General features: G+C 47.0%; 1 protein-coding gene across 7 annotated transcripts in view; it reads right to left on the bottom strand.

Moving 5' to 3' along the window:
* The window catches only part of SMOC1 (SPARC related modular calcium binding 1), a 155,084-nt gene that overhangs the window by 47,954 nt on the left and 86,995 nt on the right, over positions 1-20,135 (bottom strand). For all 7 annotated transcript variants that reach the window (XM_026008488.2, XM_026008486.2, XM_026008487.2 and 4 more), the window contains 2 exons: positions 6,684-6,783; positions 4,338-4,385 (listed from right to left, as the gene is read on the bottom strand). In XM_026008488.2, the coding sequence (XP_025864273.1) occupies positions 4,338-4,385; positions 6,684-6,783 (148 nt within the window). The remainder of the gene's footprint in view (positions 1-4,337; positions 4,386-6,683; positions 6,784-20,135) is intronic.

Below are 20,135 nucleotides of genomic sequence, written 5' to 3'. Positions count from 1 at the left end.
CAGGCTCCATTCAAACCCAACCCCAGATGGTAGGGAATCAGACTGTTGCCATCTAAGGGCAATGCTGACAAGGCTGCGGATGACCCTGCCTCTTCCTCAGTGCTGGGGAAGAGGAAAGACAGGTAGCTGGGAAGAGTTTGGAGTCCTTTGAGCAGGAGTGATGCTCCACGTATAGAATGTCCTCAGATAGCCGTGACGCATGCTTCAGGGCAGTGAGGTGAGTCTCCTTCGGGTGTACTGACCACAGGAGGGCTGAGGCTAGAAGCCACACACTCCCCATCGTCTGGGGTGCCTGCCATCCCTCACCCGTGCCCTAGGCACATCCCTGAGCCCTGAATGAGTGTGCTGCTCAAGCCATCACCTGAGCAACAGGTCTTTCAAGCTGGCACCAACCTGTAGACTAGACTCCGTGACAGACTCTAAGAATGAAGACACAGAAAGGGACCCTGGATGAATAACTGTGACTGGAGGAAATATGCCAACTGCAGGAAACTCCTGACAGCCCTCAGCGTTGAATCACTGGTTACTGACGCATCAGCCGGGGACCTGCGTGGTCCTGGGTGCTCACAAAAAGAAAGCTCCCAGAGAACCGCCAGCGAGAATTTTACAAGGGCTCTCCCGCTCCTCTCCCATTTCATTGTCCCTCACCGGCCATCACCCCCCCCCCCCCCAGGCTGAGAACTCCCAGCCCGCACCTCGCCAGCCATCCGCCCAGCCCAGGACCCGTCCCTGGCTTGGTATTCGGCTCTCCCAGAAGCTCCCCATTCATCCACGTTCCTTAGCAGCAAGACCCCGAAAAGAGACACCTCAGGAAAAATCTGCAAGTCTCCGCGGGCCAGGAAAGTCCACTCAGGGTAAAGCTGTGATCCCTACGCACGGTTTGCTGCCCAGGCGCTTTGAGCTGCCTCGGGTGAAACCGTGGACTCCCCTCTACCCCGGCCCCGCAGCCTTCGGCTGTTGTAGCAGCAGATCCGCAGAGCTCCGGGGCTGCCTGCACCCTCCTCTCTCTGATAGTCCTCTGAAGCATCAATAAAACACATGTGGAGGCACGTGTGCCCCTCCCTTTGCATCTCTCTTCAAGGGCAAGGACCAAAGGAGAAGAAGGGGAGGGGAGCCAGGATGGGAGTGCTCCAGATCAATGGATATTTGAAACTCACACACATGGCCCGAGACCTACGCTGCACGTGTTAATTACCACACATGTGCCTATAAAGGGGTCCGTTAAACACAAGGGGCCCAGAGAACAGAGCGAGGAAAGGACATTCCAAGGGATTAAGTAAATAGTCTGAAGTTCTGACCCTCCTCCCCTCCGGAGCACGTGCATCTGGGTAAGATAACAGCGCCTCCCCCCACCTTCTCCCCTCGGGCCCCACACCTGTGGACCCAGGCCTCCTGTCTGGGCCGCCGCCTGTGACCCGCTACTGCCTGGCCTCGCTCCCTCCTCCCTTCCTCCTGCTATCTCTCCCAGCCTCCTCCCCCAGCCTCCTCTGCCCGGCCTTCTCCTCCTCTCCTCCGCGGGACTAATTCCTGGCTGGCAACCAGACCCTCCGTCTCCGCACAATACACCTTTTCATTCCTTCCAGGCAGAGAGAACCGATCCCTCTGAGCCCTGTCAGCGGAGCAGACTCCCAAAGGCAAGAAGGGTGGAGAGAGAGATGCCTGGGCCCGCTCCCCCCCAGTTGCCTCCTGAGCACCCCCTCACTACTCTCCCACCCAGACCTGGGGCATCGCCTCCTTTGTGGCGGCACCTCTCACCCCACACGAGGGTCCAGGCCACGCATCTCTGCAGCAGGCCTCAGGCCACGAGCTCCAGCTCTAGGGAGGTGCCGTCCAGGAGACGCCACGTGTGGGCACCAGCTCAAACAAGGGGCCTTTGTGTCTTTCCACCTGCTGCCCTCCGGAGCACATTCCATTCTTAAGTGGCAGCTGAGGGAGGGACCTCAGCGGCCGACACAGGATATTACAAATGCCCTCTCGCACCCTGTCCCCCTTCAAACCCCAGCTTCCTGGACAGGTGTGGCTTCAGGTGGCCCTTCCTACAGGTGGCCCGAGCCTGCTTTTCTCTGCACTGCCCGTGGCAGACAAAGAGAAGAGGATTAGCACCTACGCTGATCCTCCGAAGTAGAAGGAAGGAGAAGCTCTGGGCAAAAGTCAAGTCTCCAGAGGCGAGTGAGCCCTGGCATCCCCCACCAGGCCGCTGCACCAAAGAGGAAGCCTCAACAGAACCATCTGGGAGGGAGGAGCCCATCTGGAGTAGGGAGCAAACTGCTGCAGACTGAATAACTAATCTCTGAGATGAGGCTTCGGACTCTACCCCTCTATTCCTTGCACCTTCCCTAGAGGAATCAGGTGTCCCCATTCTCTCCCAATTGGTCAGCAGGAGCCCACAGTGGCCACAGGTCTATTTCTTTTGTTGTCCACAGGGTGCAAAGCCACATAAACCCCGAAAGTACTTCTCTGTACAGATTAAGATCTAAAATACCATGGTTCACCTTTTAGTTCACTTTGGCAGGGAAAATCTGTATTGTCAGTTTTGCATGATTACCAATTGTTTTCTCTACCACCACAATCTCATGCACTAGAATAAAGGCGATGATCCTCAAGTCTTCGGTTGTGACAAGTAAAAACTGCAACTCCAGTAAATTGTAGACAGACACAAATACCATACAGTCTTGATGAGTTCAGGTATTTGCAGGAAGAAACATTCATGCCCCTCTCCCATTGTCCCACCTAGAAGGGAACCACCAACACCAATGACTGCCTTTCCTGTTCTGGGAAGGACCTGAGGAGGCATTTGCTCCCTTCTTTTTGCCCACTTATGCATTCCTGCTTGCGGGATGGCGCACTGGTCCATGTTTTCTAGTGGGATCACTATGCTCCACTTCCACGTCCTCTTGGAGCATGTGTGTTAGGGGCAGCAGGTTCTCCAGAGTCTCGTTTCCTGCATTCAGGCCAGGTGATTTGGCCTCCTATTCCCATTCCTGTGGAATAAGCATGCAGTGCAGGGGGCAGGGCCTCACCTCAGCTTCCATGTGACCACATGTGCAAGACAAGCCTATGAGCCTCACACTGGATCCTATAAAGGACTCTCCATGTGGACATTTAAGAATATGGAGTTCCCAAGACCCAGATTCAGGTGCAAAGCCTCAAACTCAGCTACCATCTCCTGGCTGGGATTTACCCAAGAGCCCAAAATGAGGATTCTGGAGTACTTGCACATGCAATGAAATTGATACTTGTTCCTCCTGCAGCTACCAGCACACACACACACACACACACACACACACACACACAACCACGCACACTCTCTCTCTCTCCCCCCCCCGCCCCGTCTCTACGTCTCTCTCTCTCTCTCTCTCTCTCTCTCTCTCTATTGTCGAGGAGGTAAGTGGCAGTGGAGCTTAGTGTCCTCCACAATGGAAATTATGGTTAGCATATCCCAGGGACCTATTCGTCATGTTGGCTGCTCCACTAAACATCACTCAGACAAATGCCTTAATTGAGGTTAGCCACATAATTTGTAGGGCCTGGTGCAAAATGAAAATGCAAGGCCCTTTGTTCAAAAAGCAGGAAAATAGTGCCATTAAGGGCACCAAACTATAACATTTCATCTTCTCTTCCATGGTCTCTCTCTTGCCTTGTTACGGTGTTCTAAAATTTCCTATGGCACATTGTTCTAGGTAAGGATTCAAATGTTTAGCATACCGCAGAAGCCCCCATAGCACTCATCACAGAAGCGATAGGCCAACAGGGTGACAAGGATGTGCACATGCACGCTTCACTGTCCCACTGGACTTTACTTAACAAAACACAAGTTTAGAGATAGAATGACTATGAATTCCAAGACAAACAGCTGCACAGTTTGCAAGCCTGTGAAGCCAGGTCAGTCTGAGTGAAGAAAAATCTGGATGTGCCGAAACAATTACTAAGGAGAATCAGTGAGGGGAAAAAAATGTTCAAACAGGTTTCCAAAATAAGAAGGTCCAGGCAGACTTGGACATGCCTACCTTCATTCTCCTCTTTGGTTTCATGCTGGCCACCTGGTAGCTGACTGATTGAACTGGCCAGGAACGAAGATTCTCAGGGTCCCTGAGAGCCAGCTCTATATGTACTCTGTGCTCACTCACCTGTCTCGGAAATTCTGGGCGCTTAGCCCCCACCACCCTATGAGCCTTACTTACCTCCTCCGGTGCTTCTAGGAAGAAACCCAGAATACGAATGGAGATTTTCTGTGGGGGACTTTTAGCTCCCACCCCGGCTCCTTCCATCTTGTCTAGAGCTCTTCTTGGACTGGCTTTAGAAGCAAACATTTGGATAGAGCATAAAACTCTACTCACCTTTCCTTCCTGAGTTACCCTGGCTCAAGGGCTTGTCGGTGACTGAACCTTGGGTAAAAGGGAAACAAAAACACAGACATTCAGAATGCATCGTGGTTGGTTTCTTTCAAAGGGCTGGCAAAGCCTGATGTTATGAAAATATGGTTATGTATATACATATCCTGTATACACGTCTAGGGACATTATATACAAAGTACATACATGCACGAGTGGGGTGTGTTTAACATCAATGTCACTGATATCACAGTCCTGGTGAGATGAACCAAGATTTCCAGGCACGAGTCTTGACCAGAGTTTCACAAAACTTCCCATCTATATAACCCTCTCAGTGAACATTCCAGTAACTGTCCTCACCTCCATGCCCCATCTCCCCCACTTCCCACCACCTCCATGTTCTGAGCCATATCCACTCAGTAGGGCCAACTGAAAAGAAGTCCCTCTTATTGCAAATGCAATGATTGACATGCCTTGCTGGTTAGGGCAGGAAATCGGTGATTTTCCATCTGCATTAAGTAGAAAATTGTTGGCCCAATTGTACTGAATGGGCCAAAATAGTCTGAGGCATGGAAACAATTTTCTAGATGCAGCCTATTCCTCAAGGAGGGGGTAGTGTGTGTGTTTGGCCAAATGCTTTGCCCTGTGTATGCTAGGATGCCATGTGCACCCATCCTGCAGTCCTGACCCTGTGGCACCTGTCTTCTCCAGGAAGCCCACACATGCAGGGAAGAGCCAGCACATCCGCATAAGGACATCTGTGGAGGTTCCCACCACCAAGAGAAAAAACGAATCTCTATTTTCTCATTCCACATCATACCCCTTCTCCATATATTAGTTTTGTGAGAATTCAATTATATCACCCCGCATGGCTTGTTTCTAGTGCATTTGTTTGCTTTAAATGAAACTTTCCAGGTCATTTGCAAGGAGGGCTCATGCCTGCTCCTCCCCACACCAACCCCAATTAAGGTTTCCAGTTTCCATGTAAACCACAAATAAAGTAAACTTTCCATTTTGGCCTGCAAATCTTGGATTCCTAATGTAGATACTTACTGCTCTTTCTTACCATTCCCTTTATATAGCAGGCAAGTAGAAAAATGAATAAATCTTGTGAAAAAGAAAAATGTTAGGATAGCAGGATTGCTAGCCTTTGGAATTTCCCATAGGTTTTAGAATAATGCTTTCTACTTTGCTTGCACTTAAAAATTAAAGATAAGTAAATAAATAAAACCTCATACACACAGATATGAAGAAATATGAAGCAGCTGATGGCTGGGTGGGCTTTCTTAAATGAGAGCTGAGCCACACAGTGAATTAAGGGAGTGACTCCCAAGTCTCCTACCATCTGAATGGAAATAGAAAGTATGGGGCTTGCATAAACCCCAAATCCACAATACCGTGAGGTTGACCTAAGAGCAAAATTTATCTATGCCCATAGAGTTGGAAATAGAAAGGACTTAATTTTGCTATGGACTAATGTAGTTGGTCACTATGAAACAATGATTCCCTAGCTTGTCTAGTCATCAAGACCATCTGAGAAGCTTTACAAACGTGTATTCCAGGTCTCACTCCAGACCTACTGGATCAGACTACACATGGAGGAGCCTTCACACCTGGGCTCTTTAATTCCCCAGGCACTGCTGACAGCAGCCAGATTTGAGGGCCACTGTGATAAAGTTTTCCATTACTCTACATTACATTGTTTGGGGAAGGAGGAGCAAATATATGGCATACAGGCCACCACTCTCCTCTCATGTGCCCATGACAGACATCACTAGTTGATCATTCAGGCTTCAGTGCTGAACTCCCATCCAGTCTTAAAATCTATCTCAAGGGCAGCCCCCGTGGCCCAGCAGTTTAGCGCCGCCTTCAGCCCTGGGCATGATCCTGGAGACCTGGGATCGAGTCCCACGTCGGGCTCCCTGCATGGAGCCTGCTTCTCCCTCTGCCTGTGTCTCTGCCTTTCTCTCTGTCTGTCAAGAATAAATAAAATCTTAAAAAAAAAAATCTATCTCAATAAAGTGCTCCCAAGGCCACTAGCAACCAGAGCACCCAAGCTAAAAACTTATATGCCATTTTCTAGGGATTATAGCCGATGCTTGGGAAGAGAGCACTGAACCAGAAACCTAAACTCAAAATAAAGAAATATATACACAATAGGCATATATTGACCCTATTGCCCAGCTGACTACAGACCAAGTGTGTTGGAGTGGAATCCTCTCTGACCTGAAAGGGGGCTCATCACCACCACTCATCTTTCAACCATTTTTTTCCAAGCTTCCCCCATGAAATACAGGAGACCAGCTAAGGGGTCTCTCTCCAACTCTTTCTTCCCACCCCTCCCTACGGTACCTGAACATACAGGAGTTTTATTCTGCACAGAAGAGCCACTGATGGGCTTCCCATCTGGGGTGACACACCAGCAGTACCCTGTGTAAGTATGGCACTGTACCTGTTCAGGGAAGTGGGGGAGGGGAAGAGAATCGTAAGTCTTGGGTCACCACAACAACAGTCATCTCCCACCCCTTCCAAAGCACTGCCACTGCGGTGGGGGAGCTCTTTCTACCTCTCACCCAGCATCTGTTCCCATTGTTTCCTGCAGGTGGGCCAGTTAGCTGACAACATGGATTATGCATCTTCTGTGTGACCCCCAGGCCCAACCACAGCAATCTACCTACTTCTTTCTTATGGCTTTTTTTGATGCTGAATATCTTATATCATACCTAGATACATCCACTTTGTTTTTCCTGGGATGGTTCTCACCAAGACCTGCACATCCCCCACACTGCCCCACCCCACCACCCCACCCCCAGAGCACAGGCATACATTCCCATCCAACTGTAAAAAATTCTGATTAGTGAACTAATTTGGCAAGTATAAGTTGGAATGTCACCATTGCAGGCTGAAATGACCCTTTTTAAACAAGCAATTACAAGTGGTGAGCTTTTCTCTTCTTTTTTCTAGCTTCTCCCAGCATCGGGTTATTTAATCGGCCTGCCTACTGATCAGGTCGCTCTCCCAAGACAAGGGCACATACTAGCAGTTGCCCACTAGATGACGGGGTTAAGGTAAGAACAAAGTCACTTGACTCTATAGGTCTAGTTCTGGATGCCCTGCTGCACCCCTGTGTGATCATCCTCAAGCCTCCATAACTAGGTCCACCCTGTCTGGGAATAGTAAACACAAATGAGGCTTTTGCTTCATTCAAGATAACTCTTCTCTCTCTTTCAACAACTATCACTCTGTCCACCTCCTCTCACCCCACCCCACCCCGTTCTTGCCCATTTCCCAACATGGAGTTCCTAAACACAAATCAGGGCATCACTCCCCTGCTGAAAACCACTCCATGATTTGCCATTGGACTCAGGATAGAGATTAAGCTCATTTATGTGGAGCTCAAGGTCTCCTGTGATCTGCTCCCTGCCTATCTCCACAGCCTCATTTTACACCCATGTCTCCATATACACCCTCCAATGAAACCACAGTGAGCCCTTTGAAGCCCACAAACACAGCCTAGGATTTCATGATTCTGAACATTCATTTGCTCTAACTATTCAGTGGTCCAGGATACCATTCCACAAATCATCCCCAACCCCCTCCTAATCCCTTTGTATTCCCACTCTCTTCATGATACACATTTTCTGCAAAGCAGGTCCCAGCCTCCCCGCCTTCTCTTCTCCTGACCCTCCATACACCTTGGCTCCCTTAATTCAGAAACCTTATCTGCTCACCAAGATTGTGACCCTCCTAAGGCAAGGGACTGCCTACTGGTTATTTTTATCTCCTAAGCATCTAGCAGAATGCTTGACATTTACTGCAGGCATCTGATGAGTTGAATAAGTCCTTAATTATCAAATTCCCTCAATTCTTGGTCCCCTTCAATTCTAAAAATGTAGCATCAATTTAAACAGCCCCACCACATTGAACATGGACGTCAATGACAGCATGGGTGCCAAATGCAAAGATATTAACATGTGAAAAAAAAGTGCCTCTTGGGATCAAAGACATACTGGAATCAGGTACAGATAGTAATAGCATACAAATTGACTGGTGAAGTATATAGGGGTATATAGACAAGAGAGATCTAATGGCTTGGGTGAAATCCAGAAATTACCAGAAAGGCAAAAAAGCTACAGAATGCCTTCTGCTTTCATGTAAGTACCAAAAGCTGTAGCCTTCCCCAAGACCAGTTGTTTTACTCCATACCAACCCACAGAAATCAGGATAAGAATGAGATGGGGGGCATCTTGTTCCTACCAGTCTAATAACTGGGTATAAATGAGGCATTTACCTCCACTATCTGTAGAGAAACTACATTCATTGCCTTTGCTCCAGTACCAAGGTTCATTCCCACTTCATCTCCTGGAGACATCCATAAACCTGATGGCTGTGGTTGCTCCCACAGATGCTCACCCACGATCAGTATCTTGGGTTGAGTCAGTGCTACCTTCTGAGAAAGCCTAATGATGAAATGGAAGAAACCCAGACAGACCTGGCTTTGAATCTGGGTCCAGTCAGTTACAAATTAGGCATGTTGCTTAGCTCTTTGAGCCCCGTCTATAAAATGAGGAGGACAGGGATGCCTGAGTGGCTCAGTGGTTGAGCACCTGCCTCTGGCTCAGGTCGTGATCCCAGGGTCCTGGGGTCAAGTCTTGCATCAGGCTCCGTTCAGGGAAACTGCTTCTCCCTCTGCCTATGTGTCTGCCTTTCTGTGCCTCTCATGAATTAAAAAAAGCGGGGGGTGGGGGGGGAGGACAATGCCAAAGCCGGAGGGCCCAGCAAGGAAAATAGTGTGAGTCCAGTGCTTGGCACAGCAGATGGCTGGGTACAAGGTGGCCACGGCGATGATTGCTCTCAGCTGTGTCAGAGACACCTGGCAAGCCGGCCTCCTCTCGAGCCAGAGCTCCCCTAATAACGTCCAGAGGCTTGGGTGGGCAATGCTGCTGGAAACTTGGGAGTTCACCCCTTCAAATCCTGTCAGCCCTGCAGGGGATAGTTCCTAGATAATTCCTTGCCAGTGGCGTCATTTTAATGGGGCCTGGCTGGCTGCTTTCTCCTCCCTGGCCAATAATCACCTATGGGGAAACCAGTCCCCAGGGCTGGACGGCCACACTGACGCGTGCTCCCACAGCCAGGGCCAGCTTCCCTCTCCATGAGGACTCCACCCCCCAAGTCCAATACTGGAAGCAGTGCCTCTGGCCCAGTGCCACCTGCTGGGACTGGGTGCTGGGGTCACACAGGCTGGGGAGAATGGCTGGACAAAAGCCCCCTCCTTTCAGGCATGCAGAGTCCTGGCCAAAGCTACTGAGGAGCGAACTAAATGCATGAGTAGGAGGCTAAACCCGAGGCTTTGTTTCAGGGGATATAATCTGACCTCCAGGCTAAGCAGGTCCCCAGGGCCACATGCTCACTGAGTGTGCCCATTGTATCCCTACAGGCATGTGGATGCAGACTCCCAACCCCCAGCCAGGCCCATGGGCCCAAACACCCCTTTTCCCCCAGGGCTCTCAGCATTTTCCTCGGACCAGGCTCCAAGGAATAGACTCCAGACTATAAAATCCTCAGGCCGGGAGGTGCTTCCAAATATCCTAGAGAACTGGAATTGAATGCAGGAATCACTGCCATGCTCCTCTGAGGCCTTGGGCATGCAGTAACAGGCACACAGAGGACCCAGGTAAGGTCTCAGGCTGCAGGAACTCAAGAGGTGACCAGCAAGGTCACTTCCCTTTGCCAAAGGAGCCCCAAGTTATTCACCCATGATTCTCAATCAAGAAGTTGTTTGTAAGTTGTCCTGGGGAGTTTTCAAGATGTCTTCTTGAAGAAAAAGAAGTTACGTGCAGAGAGAAAGCAAGGATCGTGGAGTCTGACTGCAGCTCATTAACTAACTAGCTCCACCACTGAAGTAAGTTATCATTTATCTTTCCAACCCTCTGCAACCTTGGAAAGGTTTTTAAAGCAAGCCTCAGACTGTCCGTGTCTTCTTAAAAACTGGAGATAATTATGGGGTGCCTGTGTGGCTCAACTGGCTAAGCATCCACCTCTTGGTTTTGGCTCAGGTCCTGATCTCAGGGTCATGAGATCGAGTACTGCATCGGGTTCTGTGCTCAGCATAAAGTTGCTTAAGATTCTTTCTCTCTCTCTCTCTGCCCTTCCCCCTGCTTGCACTATCTCTCTTTAAAAATAAATAAAATATTTAAAAAAAAAAAACCTGAAGATAATTATACTCACTCAGTTGTTGAGAGGATTAAATTAGATAATGTAAATAAAGCGCTGAGCTCACATGGTAAGTGCCCAGTTAAGCTTAGCTATTTCTTTTTATTATCATCATGTTATTTTTGAGCAAACTATCTGTACACTCAAAAAGGGCACAGCCAGATTCTCTGATGGAAACCAAAGAACATCCTATTCTGACCAATCCCAGGGGAAGGGATAGTCTAAACTCAGCAAAAAGTCTGAAAAAGTTAATGGGAGAAAGGAAATTTTGTTTTCATACAGAAACAGTTCAATTACTGTCAGAGGAGAGAAGTAAAGCTTCTTGCAGAAAAGCAGTCAGGCTGTAAATTTGATAGAATTGATTTTTTTTTTTTTAAGATTTTATTTATTTACGAGAGAGACAGAGAGAGAGAGAGAGGCAGAGACACAGGCAGAGGGAGAAGCAGGCTCCATGCAGGGAGTCCGACGTGCGAGACTCGATCCCGGATCTCCAGGATCACGCCCTGGGCCAAAGGCGGCGCTAAACTGCTGAGCCACCTGGGCTGCCCAGAATTGATGGTTTATATGCACATGTTCAATATGTACATTCTGTCTAGTTTGGCTTCCAACCTTGAAAACGTATTTAACATTTTAAGTTAATACATAATCCCCTTTGTTCTACCTCTCTCCACCTCAGCCTCAAATTAATAAACTTTCATGTTTAATTTATGGGAAAATCGTGGGCCAAGAGAAGTTAAAAGGGTAATTAGCCATTGCTAGTATCTCACTATGCAGTTCTCAAAGCTCAGGGTTGTTCCAGGCCCAAAGGTATAGATACAAACCATGGAATTTGCTCCTTTTCCTCTCTGGAGCTTCCTGGGAAAGCTGAAATGTCAACTGATGGGTCTTCCTTCAGAGACAAAAAGTGTTTGTCCATCAACCTAAGTGAAGTACCCCCTCCTTAACTAGACTGTTGAATATAACTGGCATACTTAATATAGGCTTTTATACACCAAACGTGTTATATATGAACCTCACAGCAACCATAAACTTGAAACCTATAATTGATATACACAAATAAGAAAGAGAAAGAAAGCCATGCATAACGCCACAGAAACTCATTAAACACAAAGAAAGAGAAAAGAAGAAAGGAACAGAGAAAAGCACAAAACAACCAGAAAACAATGGAAAAAAATGTCGATAAATACATCCCTATCATAATTATTTTAAATGTAAATCACTTAAATGCTCCAATCAAAAGACATAGGGTGACAGAAGAATGGATTAAAAAAACAAAACCTATCTAAATGCTGCCTGAGAGACTCATCTCAGACCTAAAGACACAAATGGACTGAAAGTGAGGGAATGGAAAATTTTTTACCATGCAAATGGAAGTGAAAAAAAGAAGCCGGGGTAGCAACAGTAATATCAGACAAAACAAAGACTATAACACAAGACAAAGAAAGACATTACATAGTGATAAAGGGATCAACCCAACAAGAGGATATAACAATTACAAATATCTATGCACCCAACATTGGAGTATCTAAATACCTAAAGCAAATATTAACGGATGTAAAGGGAGAAATTGATGGTGATATAATAATAGCAGGGGACTTTAGTATCCCACTGGCATCAATCAGACAGAAAATCACTAAAGGTACTTTAAAACAGTGTGTTTTTAGGTAAGCAAATTTCTTCTCTGACTCATATACTTAAATATTTTTGGCAAGAAGCCCTTTGCATAAACAGCCCAATGGTATATTTCAGGTCAACCTCTGTCCAAATTAAGACAAATGTGAAATTATTTTAAGCCTGTTAGTCTTCAACATTAGCCCAACTCCTGGACATCTGGAAGAACGTGGGAGGCTAGCACGCTCAACAAATGCAGTGGAGTAACTGTTGAGTAAGAGGAGCAGAGCAAAGACCAGCTCACAGGATCAGGGCCTGGAGACAAGGACAGCAGTGAGAAAAACAAAGGAGACTAACAGACTATGCAAATAGACAACTAGCCCCCACTGCGTCCATGCCCCAAATGGAAAACACCTCTTCTACTTTACGGAGGCTTTTCGCTCACCACTGAGGATCTAGGCATTATCTCGCTGGGTCTTCCCGAGTCACACTGCGTGCACGTCCTTTATAGGATGGGCACACAAAGCAGAGGTTATATGTTCAAATGTCGCAGCTAGTTCCTAGCAGCACAGAGAACTATGCTGGCAACATACTGCCATATCCCTGGCAACAAACTGCCATAAAATTTCAGAATTGATGGAGCTGGAAAACAAGAACCACAACAACAACCTTAACGATCATCAGTCTAACCCGAACATTTTACAAAGGAGGAAACAAGTCCAGAAACTGGGAGGTGGCCTGATCTCAGTACCTAGTCCTGGCAGCCGGAAGTCCCCCAGACCTCGAGGGGAGGAGAAAGGCATATGGCTCCTCGTGCTGGCATCTGAGGCAACGGACAGGGTCTCTTTGTGCTTTGTAATTCTCTGGCATACGGAACTCTTTTGGGGGAGTTGGAGGGAGAGATGGGAGAAATATTCGAATCAACGAGGCGGCTGGAAGAGTCTCTTCCTCTGGCTTGAGTGAGAGGCTGTTTCTGGAGCGATTTGGGTGACAGGATGGGGGGGGGGCCTCTGCCATGGCCCCCTGGCTGGCCTGCCTTCCTCTGGCTGTTCTTGGGGGGCTTCTTTGGCGGGGGTGGGACCGCACACCCCAGAGTAGCTTCTCTGCTGCTGGACTTCTGCTCACCTTGCCACCAAGGGCCCCCAGATCCTCCAGGCCTGTCTCCCCTGCTCCTAACTCCTGCCTCGCTGATGGTTGTGAATACTCCTGGTGTTCTCTGGGGTGTGACTAGGAATCACTGGGGATGAAGGGGTTCTCTAGCCAAAAAGCCTTGGAAATTTTGGGTTAAATAAAAGCAAAAGATTTGACTGCACAACTTCTCAGAGTCTTAAGTCAAATAACGATTTAGCTCTAAGAGGAAGATACCGTTCACGGTGATTCCTAAATTTATTTAACCGGGGGACCCTCCCTTCATTTGGTGTGGAGAGCACTTCGTGGTGCTAATGATCTCTGAAACATGCTTTTAGAAAAAAGCAACATAATGAAGTGCAAGGCCTTGCTGTGCATTTCCTTGCTTTCCCCAAGTCCGACTTTCTTACCAGCCCAGTATCAGGTTCTCATTTTAGCTCAATCTTCCTGAAATAATTTCCCTCCGGCACACCCCCACCACCTTTTTGTAACGCTTTCTCAAGCTCTGTATCTGTTACGAAATCCATCTTGAATTGCCCCGGACCTTCACCGGGATCCCCTCCAAGGCACAGCACCTTCTCACTCTGTGTCTTTATCTCTGCCACCGCCCCCCCCCCCCCCTCCACCTCCTGCTCTTTCTTTGTGCCTCTTTTGTAAAGTAGAAAATGTGAGCCATATGCAAAGGACAGGCTTGATCCAGCATTCTTAGTAGCAATCCCCAAACTTGTCATGAAATAACTGCTATCATGCACACGAGCACTTCCCAGTGGGAAAAAGGGAAACTATGAAGCAGAAGGCATGTGAATATTTGTCTAACTCTCTTTTGGCAGTGGGAGTGAAAGACGTTTTTTCTTTCTTATCTGCCAGTTGCTCCAGATCAGTTAGCAGGTACTCTGGATTAAGTTAATGCATGGGGAAAGTTCAGCATCTTGCTATGGGTCCAACTGATAACTTTGTTTCAGGGCAGTATTTCCAGCGGCCCCACTTTCCTTCTATTCACATTCCCTATGGGACCTCTGAGAAATTGTTTCCAGGCTATCTGAGACTGCCACTCGTTCCCCTAGAACATCTCTTTCCATCAGAAGCTGCAGGAGAACATGGTTTCTTGGGTGTGCGTTAGATTTTCACCTGGAGGACTCAGGAAACACAGTTTTCAGAAACACAGAGTTTCTGGATTCTTTAGGCCTGGGATCAGTTGGAGAATCTGCATTTCTAACAAGTTCCCAGCGGCTGTTGCTGCTGGCCCAGGAACCATAGTTCAAGAGCCACTGCTTTAAAGGAAACTCCCTCTGCCCCACCCTTTTCTGGCATTTGTCATAAAATGCTCAAGAAACAAGTACTTTTCTAGGTGGGAATTTTGGAACAAGGAGCCTTGTGACCATACTTCAAAGTTTTTACATTCCAGTTGTTTTCCTGACGTGTGGTCTTCAGATTCATGGATCTAGTGATTGCAGCATTCGATAGTCTTGGTGACTTCACACATGGAAGAGAGTTTGACTGCAGTGAGAAGAAAGGAGGAAGAAGGAAAGGATGGTGTAATTCTTTTGGTCTGGCTAGCATGAGCTGTTTTTTCCTCAGTTTGGAAAAGGTTATCCTACAAGTGTCCCCTTTATCTTCAGTCAGGTTTGGCTCAGAAGCAACAAGATGCAGAAGGGAAAATATGGCTTTGGAGTCAAGCCAAAGTCACGACAGGGGGTTATACCAATCTCTGCCACAAGCTGTGTGACTTTGGCATAGTCACTTAACGTCTCTGAGCCTATCTATGATACAGGGCTACTGGCGCCCACCTTGAAGGTTATTGAGAAGACAAATGAGACAAGATATATAAAGCATCTAAAATGGTGTGGGGTGTAGAGTATACACTTAGCACAAGCTGATTTTTGTCCTTTCCCCTTCCCTTTGCAGGGAAGATGGAGCTATAGGTTCAAAGCACTGCTCTTCTTGTTGGCTGGAGACCTTGTCTCTTGCCTTATGGCAGGTTAGGGAAGCCTTTATGTTGGGAAATGAGGGATTTTCCTTTTAGAATATTTACTTCATCCTCTAGAGTTTAATGGAGAGAGATGCAGAGAAGGAAGATAATGTTACAATTTCAAATCCTCCTAAATATGGGACTCTTTGTTGACTATGTTTTTATGTGTTGCTGGTGTAACGGAGCTGCCAGCGTGACATTTGTTAGAAATGGTGTGTTTAGAAAGAGAGACAAGAGTCATTCTTTCCTAGGCTGTTTATGACCACTTCTGAAATACTGTGTCCAGTTTTGGGAAGGACATCCTGTAAGAGGAGCCTTGGCAAATTGAATTCAGAGTTAAAAGAGACATAAATCCCAATGATATGGAAATGACTAATAGAAGCAGGGATTTTTGCCAGGGTAAAAAGGAGTATTTGTTGGCTAAAAGAGAGAATTTCACAAGGGCATAAAGGTGTCTGTCTTCAAATCTTTCTGTGGAAGGTGAGATTTCTGTGCATTTAGTAAGTCCTATAGCTGGGACAGGGGTCATGGGTTGCAAATTATAGCCCTCCAGGCAAGGCAGAGAAGGACTTTCTTAATAAATTGCCCCAAAATGCATTATCCATGTCATCTTTGGTGGTAGTAAGCTTCCCGTCTCTGGTGGCAATCAAGCAGAAGGTAGATGACTTGGGTTCTGAGCTCTGGATTGAGAGACAGGATAGGTGGGGAAAGGAAGGAGAAGATGAACTAGATACCTCTGAGGTCTCCTCTGATGCAAAAGTTCTGTGATTCTACAACCTTGCTCTAAATTAGACATCTGCTTTTTTAGGAGTAAAGTGAAAATCTACAAACTAGTATTTAATTATCAGTTAAGACCACTCTTCCAAATATATGATGAACATCTTTTATATTTTTTCAAAAAGTTTAAACACCATTCTCTCAACACACACAATAAGGGGTGTTTTAAAAACCTGAGTGTTAGAATTTCAGAGACCCAAAGAACTTTATTTCCTTAACTCCATTCCTTCTGTCTGGTGCCTAGAATGGCCCAGGCTTTGTGAGTAGCAAAAACAGCATCTCTTGTTTATTGGCTTTTATTTCCTTTTGGGAGGATGATATCAAATATGCTTTTTTCTTTTAAAAATTGTTTATTTGGGGGATCCCTGGGTGGCGCAGCGGTTTGGCGCCTGCCTTTGGCCCAGGGCGCGATCCTGGAGACCCGGGATCGAATCCCACGTCGGGCTCCCGGTGCATGGAGCCTGCTTCTCCTTCTGCCTGTGTCTCTGCCTCTCTCTCTCTCTCTCTTTCTCTGTGTGTGACTATCATAAATAAATTTAAAAAAAAATAAAAAAATAAAAAATAAAAATTGTTTATTTGGGGGGATCCCTGGGTGGGCTCAGAGGTTTAGCGCCTGCCTTCGGCCCAGGACATGATCCTGGAGTCCCGGGATCGAGTCCCACGTTGGGCTTCCTGCATGGAGCCTGCTTCTCCCTCTGCCTGTGTCTGTGCCTCTCTCTCTCTCTCTGTATCTCTCATGAATAAATATAATCTTTAAAAAATTGTTTATTTTAGTATAGTTGAATCAAATATATTTTTTTGTTTTAAGAAAAAACTACCCATTAATAAAGCCCCTTCTGAGGAGGAGCTTTATTCAGAGTAGAACTGTGAAAATCTGGTCAGTGATGGGAACAAAGGTAAGACAAGGGTAGCCTGCAGGCTTGGGTGCTCTTTCTCATTGCCCTACCTGACTTCACTTTTAATGAAATTTTTCTGCCTTCATACTTTCCTTCTGTGTTTTTATTTATCACCTTTCCTTACCTTGATGGGGGAAAAAAACAAAATACAAAACTTCTGCCCCTTTAATTTTTCAGAAGAGCTTAGCTGACTGACCTGCAGGGTCACCTCCTGGCATGTTGTGTGCAACCACAAGAGAGTGGCTCTAACCCTAAAAGCCTGTGTGTTAATGGCTTTGCCTGGAAGGTTCCTGAGGAAGTGTTTGCTGTAAGCCAACTTGTGCCTCCCCACCCGACTGAGTATTAGCTACTGTCTCATAAAAGCCAAAAAAGTGTGGAAGTCACCTCCCAGAGGCCATCAGTTGAACCTCCCTCCCAGGGTGGTAGCCCTCCCCCTACCCCCACACTCCCCATCAGCACCCCTGCTAGATGCCCGATCAGTTCCCAGGATGGGAAGGTAAGTTCTCTCTGAGTCAGACATTCCATTTGTGGATTGCTCGGCTTGTAAAAAGTTCTTCCCTATTTTGAGTCAGAATCTGAGTCACTGTCCAGTTTATTCAGTGATCCTTGGTCAGCTCTGTGGGACTATTCAGTAAAAAGCTATTGTCATCCACAAAGGGTTGAAGATAGTTCTCCATATCCCTTTGGTCATCTCTTTTCCCCCCACATGTTGGTTCTTCTCATCTGTAAATCAAATGTGTCTGGCTCCTCTAAGCATTTCTCATGTGACATAATTTCCTGACCTTAGTCAACTGAGTCACCCTCCTAGATATGTTGGAGTTTGGCAAAACCACTTTAAATGATGGCAATGTCCTCTAGAGTAGCAGTAGAGAGTAGTGGTTAGGACCAAGACCACCAGAGCCAGGTTTCTAAGGTCTGAATCCTGACTCCATACTTGCAAGTTGTGTGATCCCGGACAAGTATGTAGGGTCTGGGTGCTCCCAGGTGAGCATCTGAGCTCCCCGTGGCCCCTGGTAAGTCAGTCCCTACATTTGTCTATAATGGAAATGAAAGGTGCGAGCTCTGGGCCGTGTCTGCTGATGCTCTTCTGCAGGGGGGTGGACCTGGGAGGAAGGGATGGGTGGAGACCTGCCTCTCGGATCTTCCCGCTGCCTATGAGAAAAGGAAGGCTGGGGGGGGGGGGGGGGGGGCAGGAGAGGTGGGGAGGGGAGGCTTCAATCACCCTCTCGCTGTTCTTTTTGTCAGTGCCTGGGCTTGAGCTATGAAGCTGGTCTGGATGTTCCTTTTTAGCTCTGTCTCCTCCCCACCTCCACATTACAGAACTGTGCTTCCTGAAATCATCTTTGCAGGTCTGACTTGTGTGACTAGTTTGCAAAGCAAATGATGCCAGCCAATCTGGGAGAGGATGCTCCGTGGCCATTCAGCATTGAAGAGCCGGATGGAACAGTGGTTGGGCAGGTGGGTCAGCACAGAACATAATGAATACAGTGTTCTAACATAAGGCAGGCTCCGTCTATCTACATCGTCTGACTCTCCTCTGCACCTAAAGGGTGACTCCAAGGGTAATCGGTTCTCTCATCGAAAAGAGAAGAGTGGTGGCTTCTACTGTGTGCAAGAGCATAAATGAGCCTCTTGCTAGATGAGTTCTTCCTGCACATGAAAGGATCAGGCCCTGTCCCTGTCATCATCACAAAATTAAAAATTCACTTTCACAGGACTGCCAATGAATGGGTAAAGAATTTGTTTTTAGGTGATGAAAATGTTCTCGTGCGAGATTGGAAGATTGGCTGCATACAACTCTGAATGTTTAAAAGCCACTGAATTGTACACTTGAAAGGATAAATTTTATGGAATGTGAATTATATCACGAAAGCTGTTATTTTAATTTTTTTAAATAAGATTCTACTTATTTATTCATGAGAGACACACAGAGAGAGGCAGAGACACAGGCAGAGGGAGAAGCAGGCTCCCTATGGGGAGCCCAAGGTGGGACTCAATCCCAGGACCCAGGGATCACGACCTGAGCTGAAGGCAGATGCTCAACCACTGAGCCACCCAGATGCCCCTATTTTAAATTTTTTTAGGTAGGCTCCACAACCAGTGGAAAGTCCAACTCGGGGCTTGAGCTCATGATCCTTATATTAAGACTTGAGCTGAGCTCAAGAGCTGGCTGCTTAACCAACTTCACCACCCAGGTGCCCTGAAAGCTGTTATTTTAAAGAACAAACCCAGGTGGCCAGGGCAGCCTGGGTGGCTCAGCAGTTTAGTGCCACCTTCAGCCCAGGGCATGACCCTGAAGACCCAGGATCGAGCCCCATGTCGGGCTCCCTGCATGGAGCCTGCTTCTCCCTCTGCCTGTGTCCCTGTGTCTCTGCCTCTCTCTCTCTCTCTCTCTCTCTCTCTCTCTGTCTCTCATGAATAAATAAATAAAATCTTAAAAAAAAAAACAAGTAGCTGGTTCACAGGTCACAGTTTGCTGACCTCTGAAATAGCTCAACAAGTTCTCCCATTTTACAGTTGAGCAAACTGATACCTAAAGAGGACGAAAACTAACATTTGCTGAGTTGCAGTTATGTGCTAAATTGTGGGCATTTTCATATAAATTATCACATGAAATATCTGGTTGTTTGGAACAAAAGTGATGCAATGAAAAACATACATAACACAAGGAATAAGATGCCCTGGGCACAGCTGATGTTCAAATTATAACAATTATAATGTGTTTATTGAGTATTTGACCAAAAAAGAAAAAGAAAAGCAACAACTCAAGCAACAGTGGGGCTATTTACCATTATGCCATTTATACATAAAGGATGGGCTTGATTTTGTAACAGTGTAACTGCTTTAAAAAAAAAAAAGTTGGCATTGTACATACCACAGAAGGCTTGGGGAGCCTAGAGCAGGCCACCATCCACTAAAACATACAGAACTGGCTTTGTCTGGGGGCATCCAAAGGAGCCATTTATGACTAGAGAAGTCAGAACGCTCCAGCTTATGGATGCAGCCAGGGTTTTAGTACTTTACCTGGAGAGGCCTCTGCAGTGAGGAGAGACCCACACAGTGGCTCTAGGTAAGACAGTTCCACATGAAGACAAAAAGACATAGCTCCTAGACTCATCAGAGATAGGACAAACCCTGCCCCGATGACGATGCTCAGCACTCCAGCCTGCCAATGTTTGATCTGCAGGGGTCATCAGAGCATCAATGCCT

The sequence above is a fragment of the Vulpes vulpes genome, chromosome 6 (genome assembly GCF_048418805.1).
Source record: "Vulpes vulpes isolate BD-2025 chromosome 6, VulVul3, whole genome shotgun sequence".
NCBI classification, from domain to species: domain Eukaryota; kingdom Metazoa; phylum Chordata; class Mammalia; order Carnivora; family Canidae; genus Vulpes; species Vulpes vulpes.
Note: the sequence above shows the minus strand (reverse complement) of the source record. Positions and strands in the feature narration are given on the sequence as shown.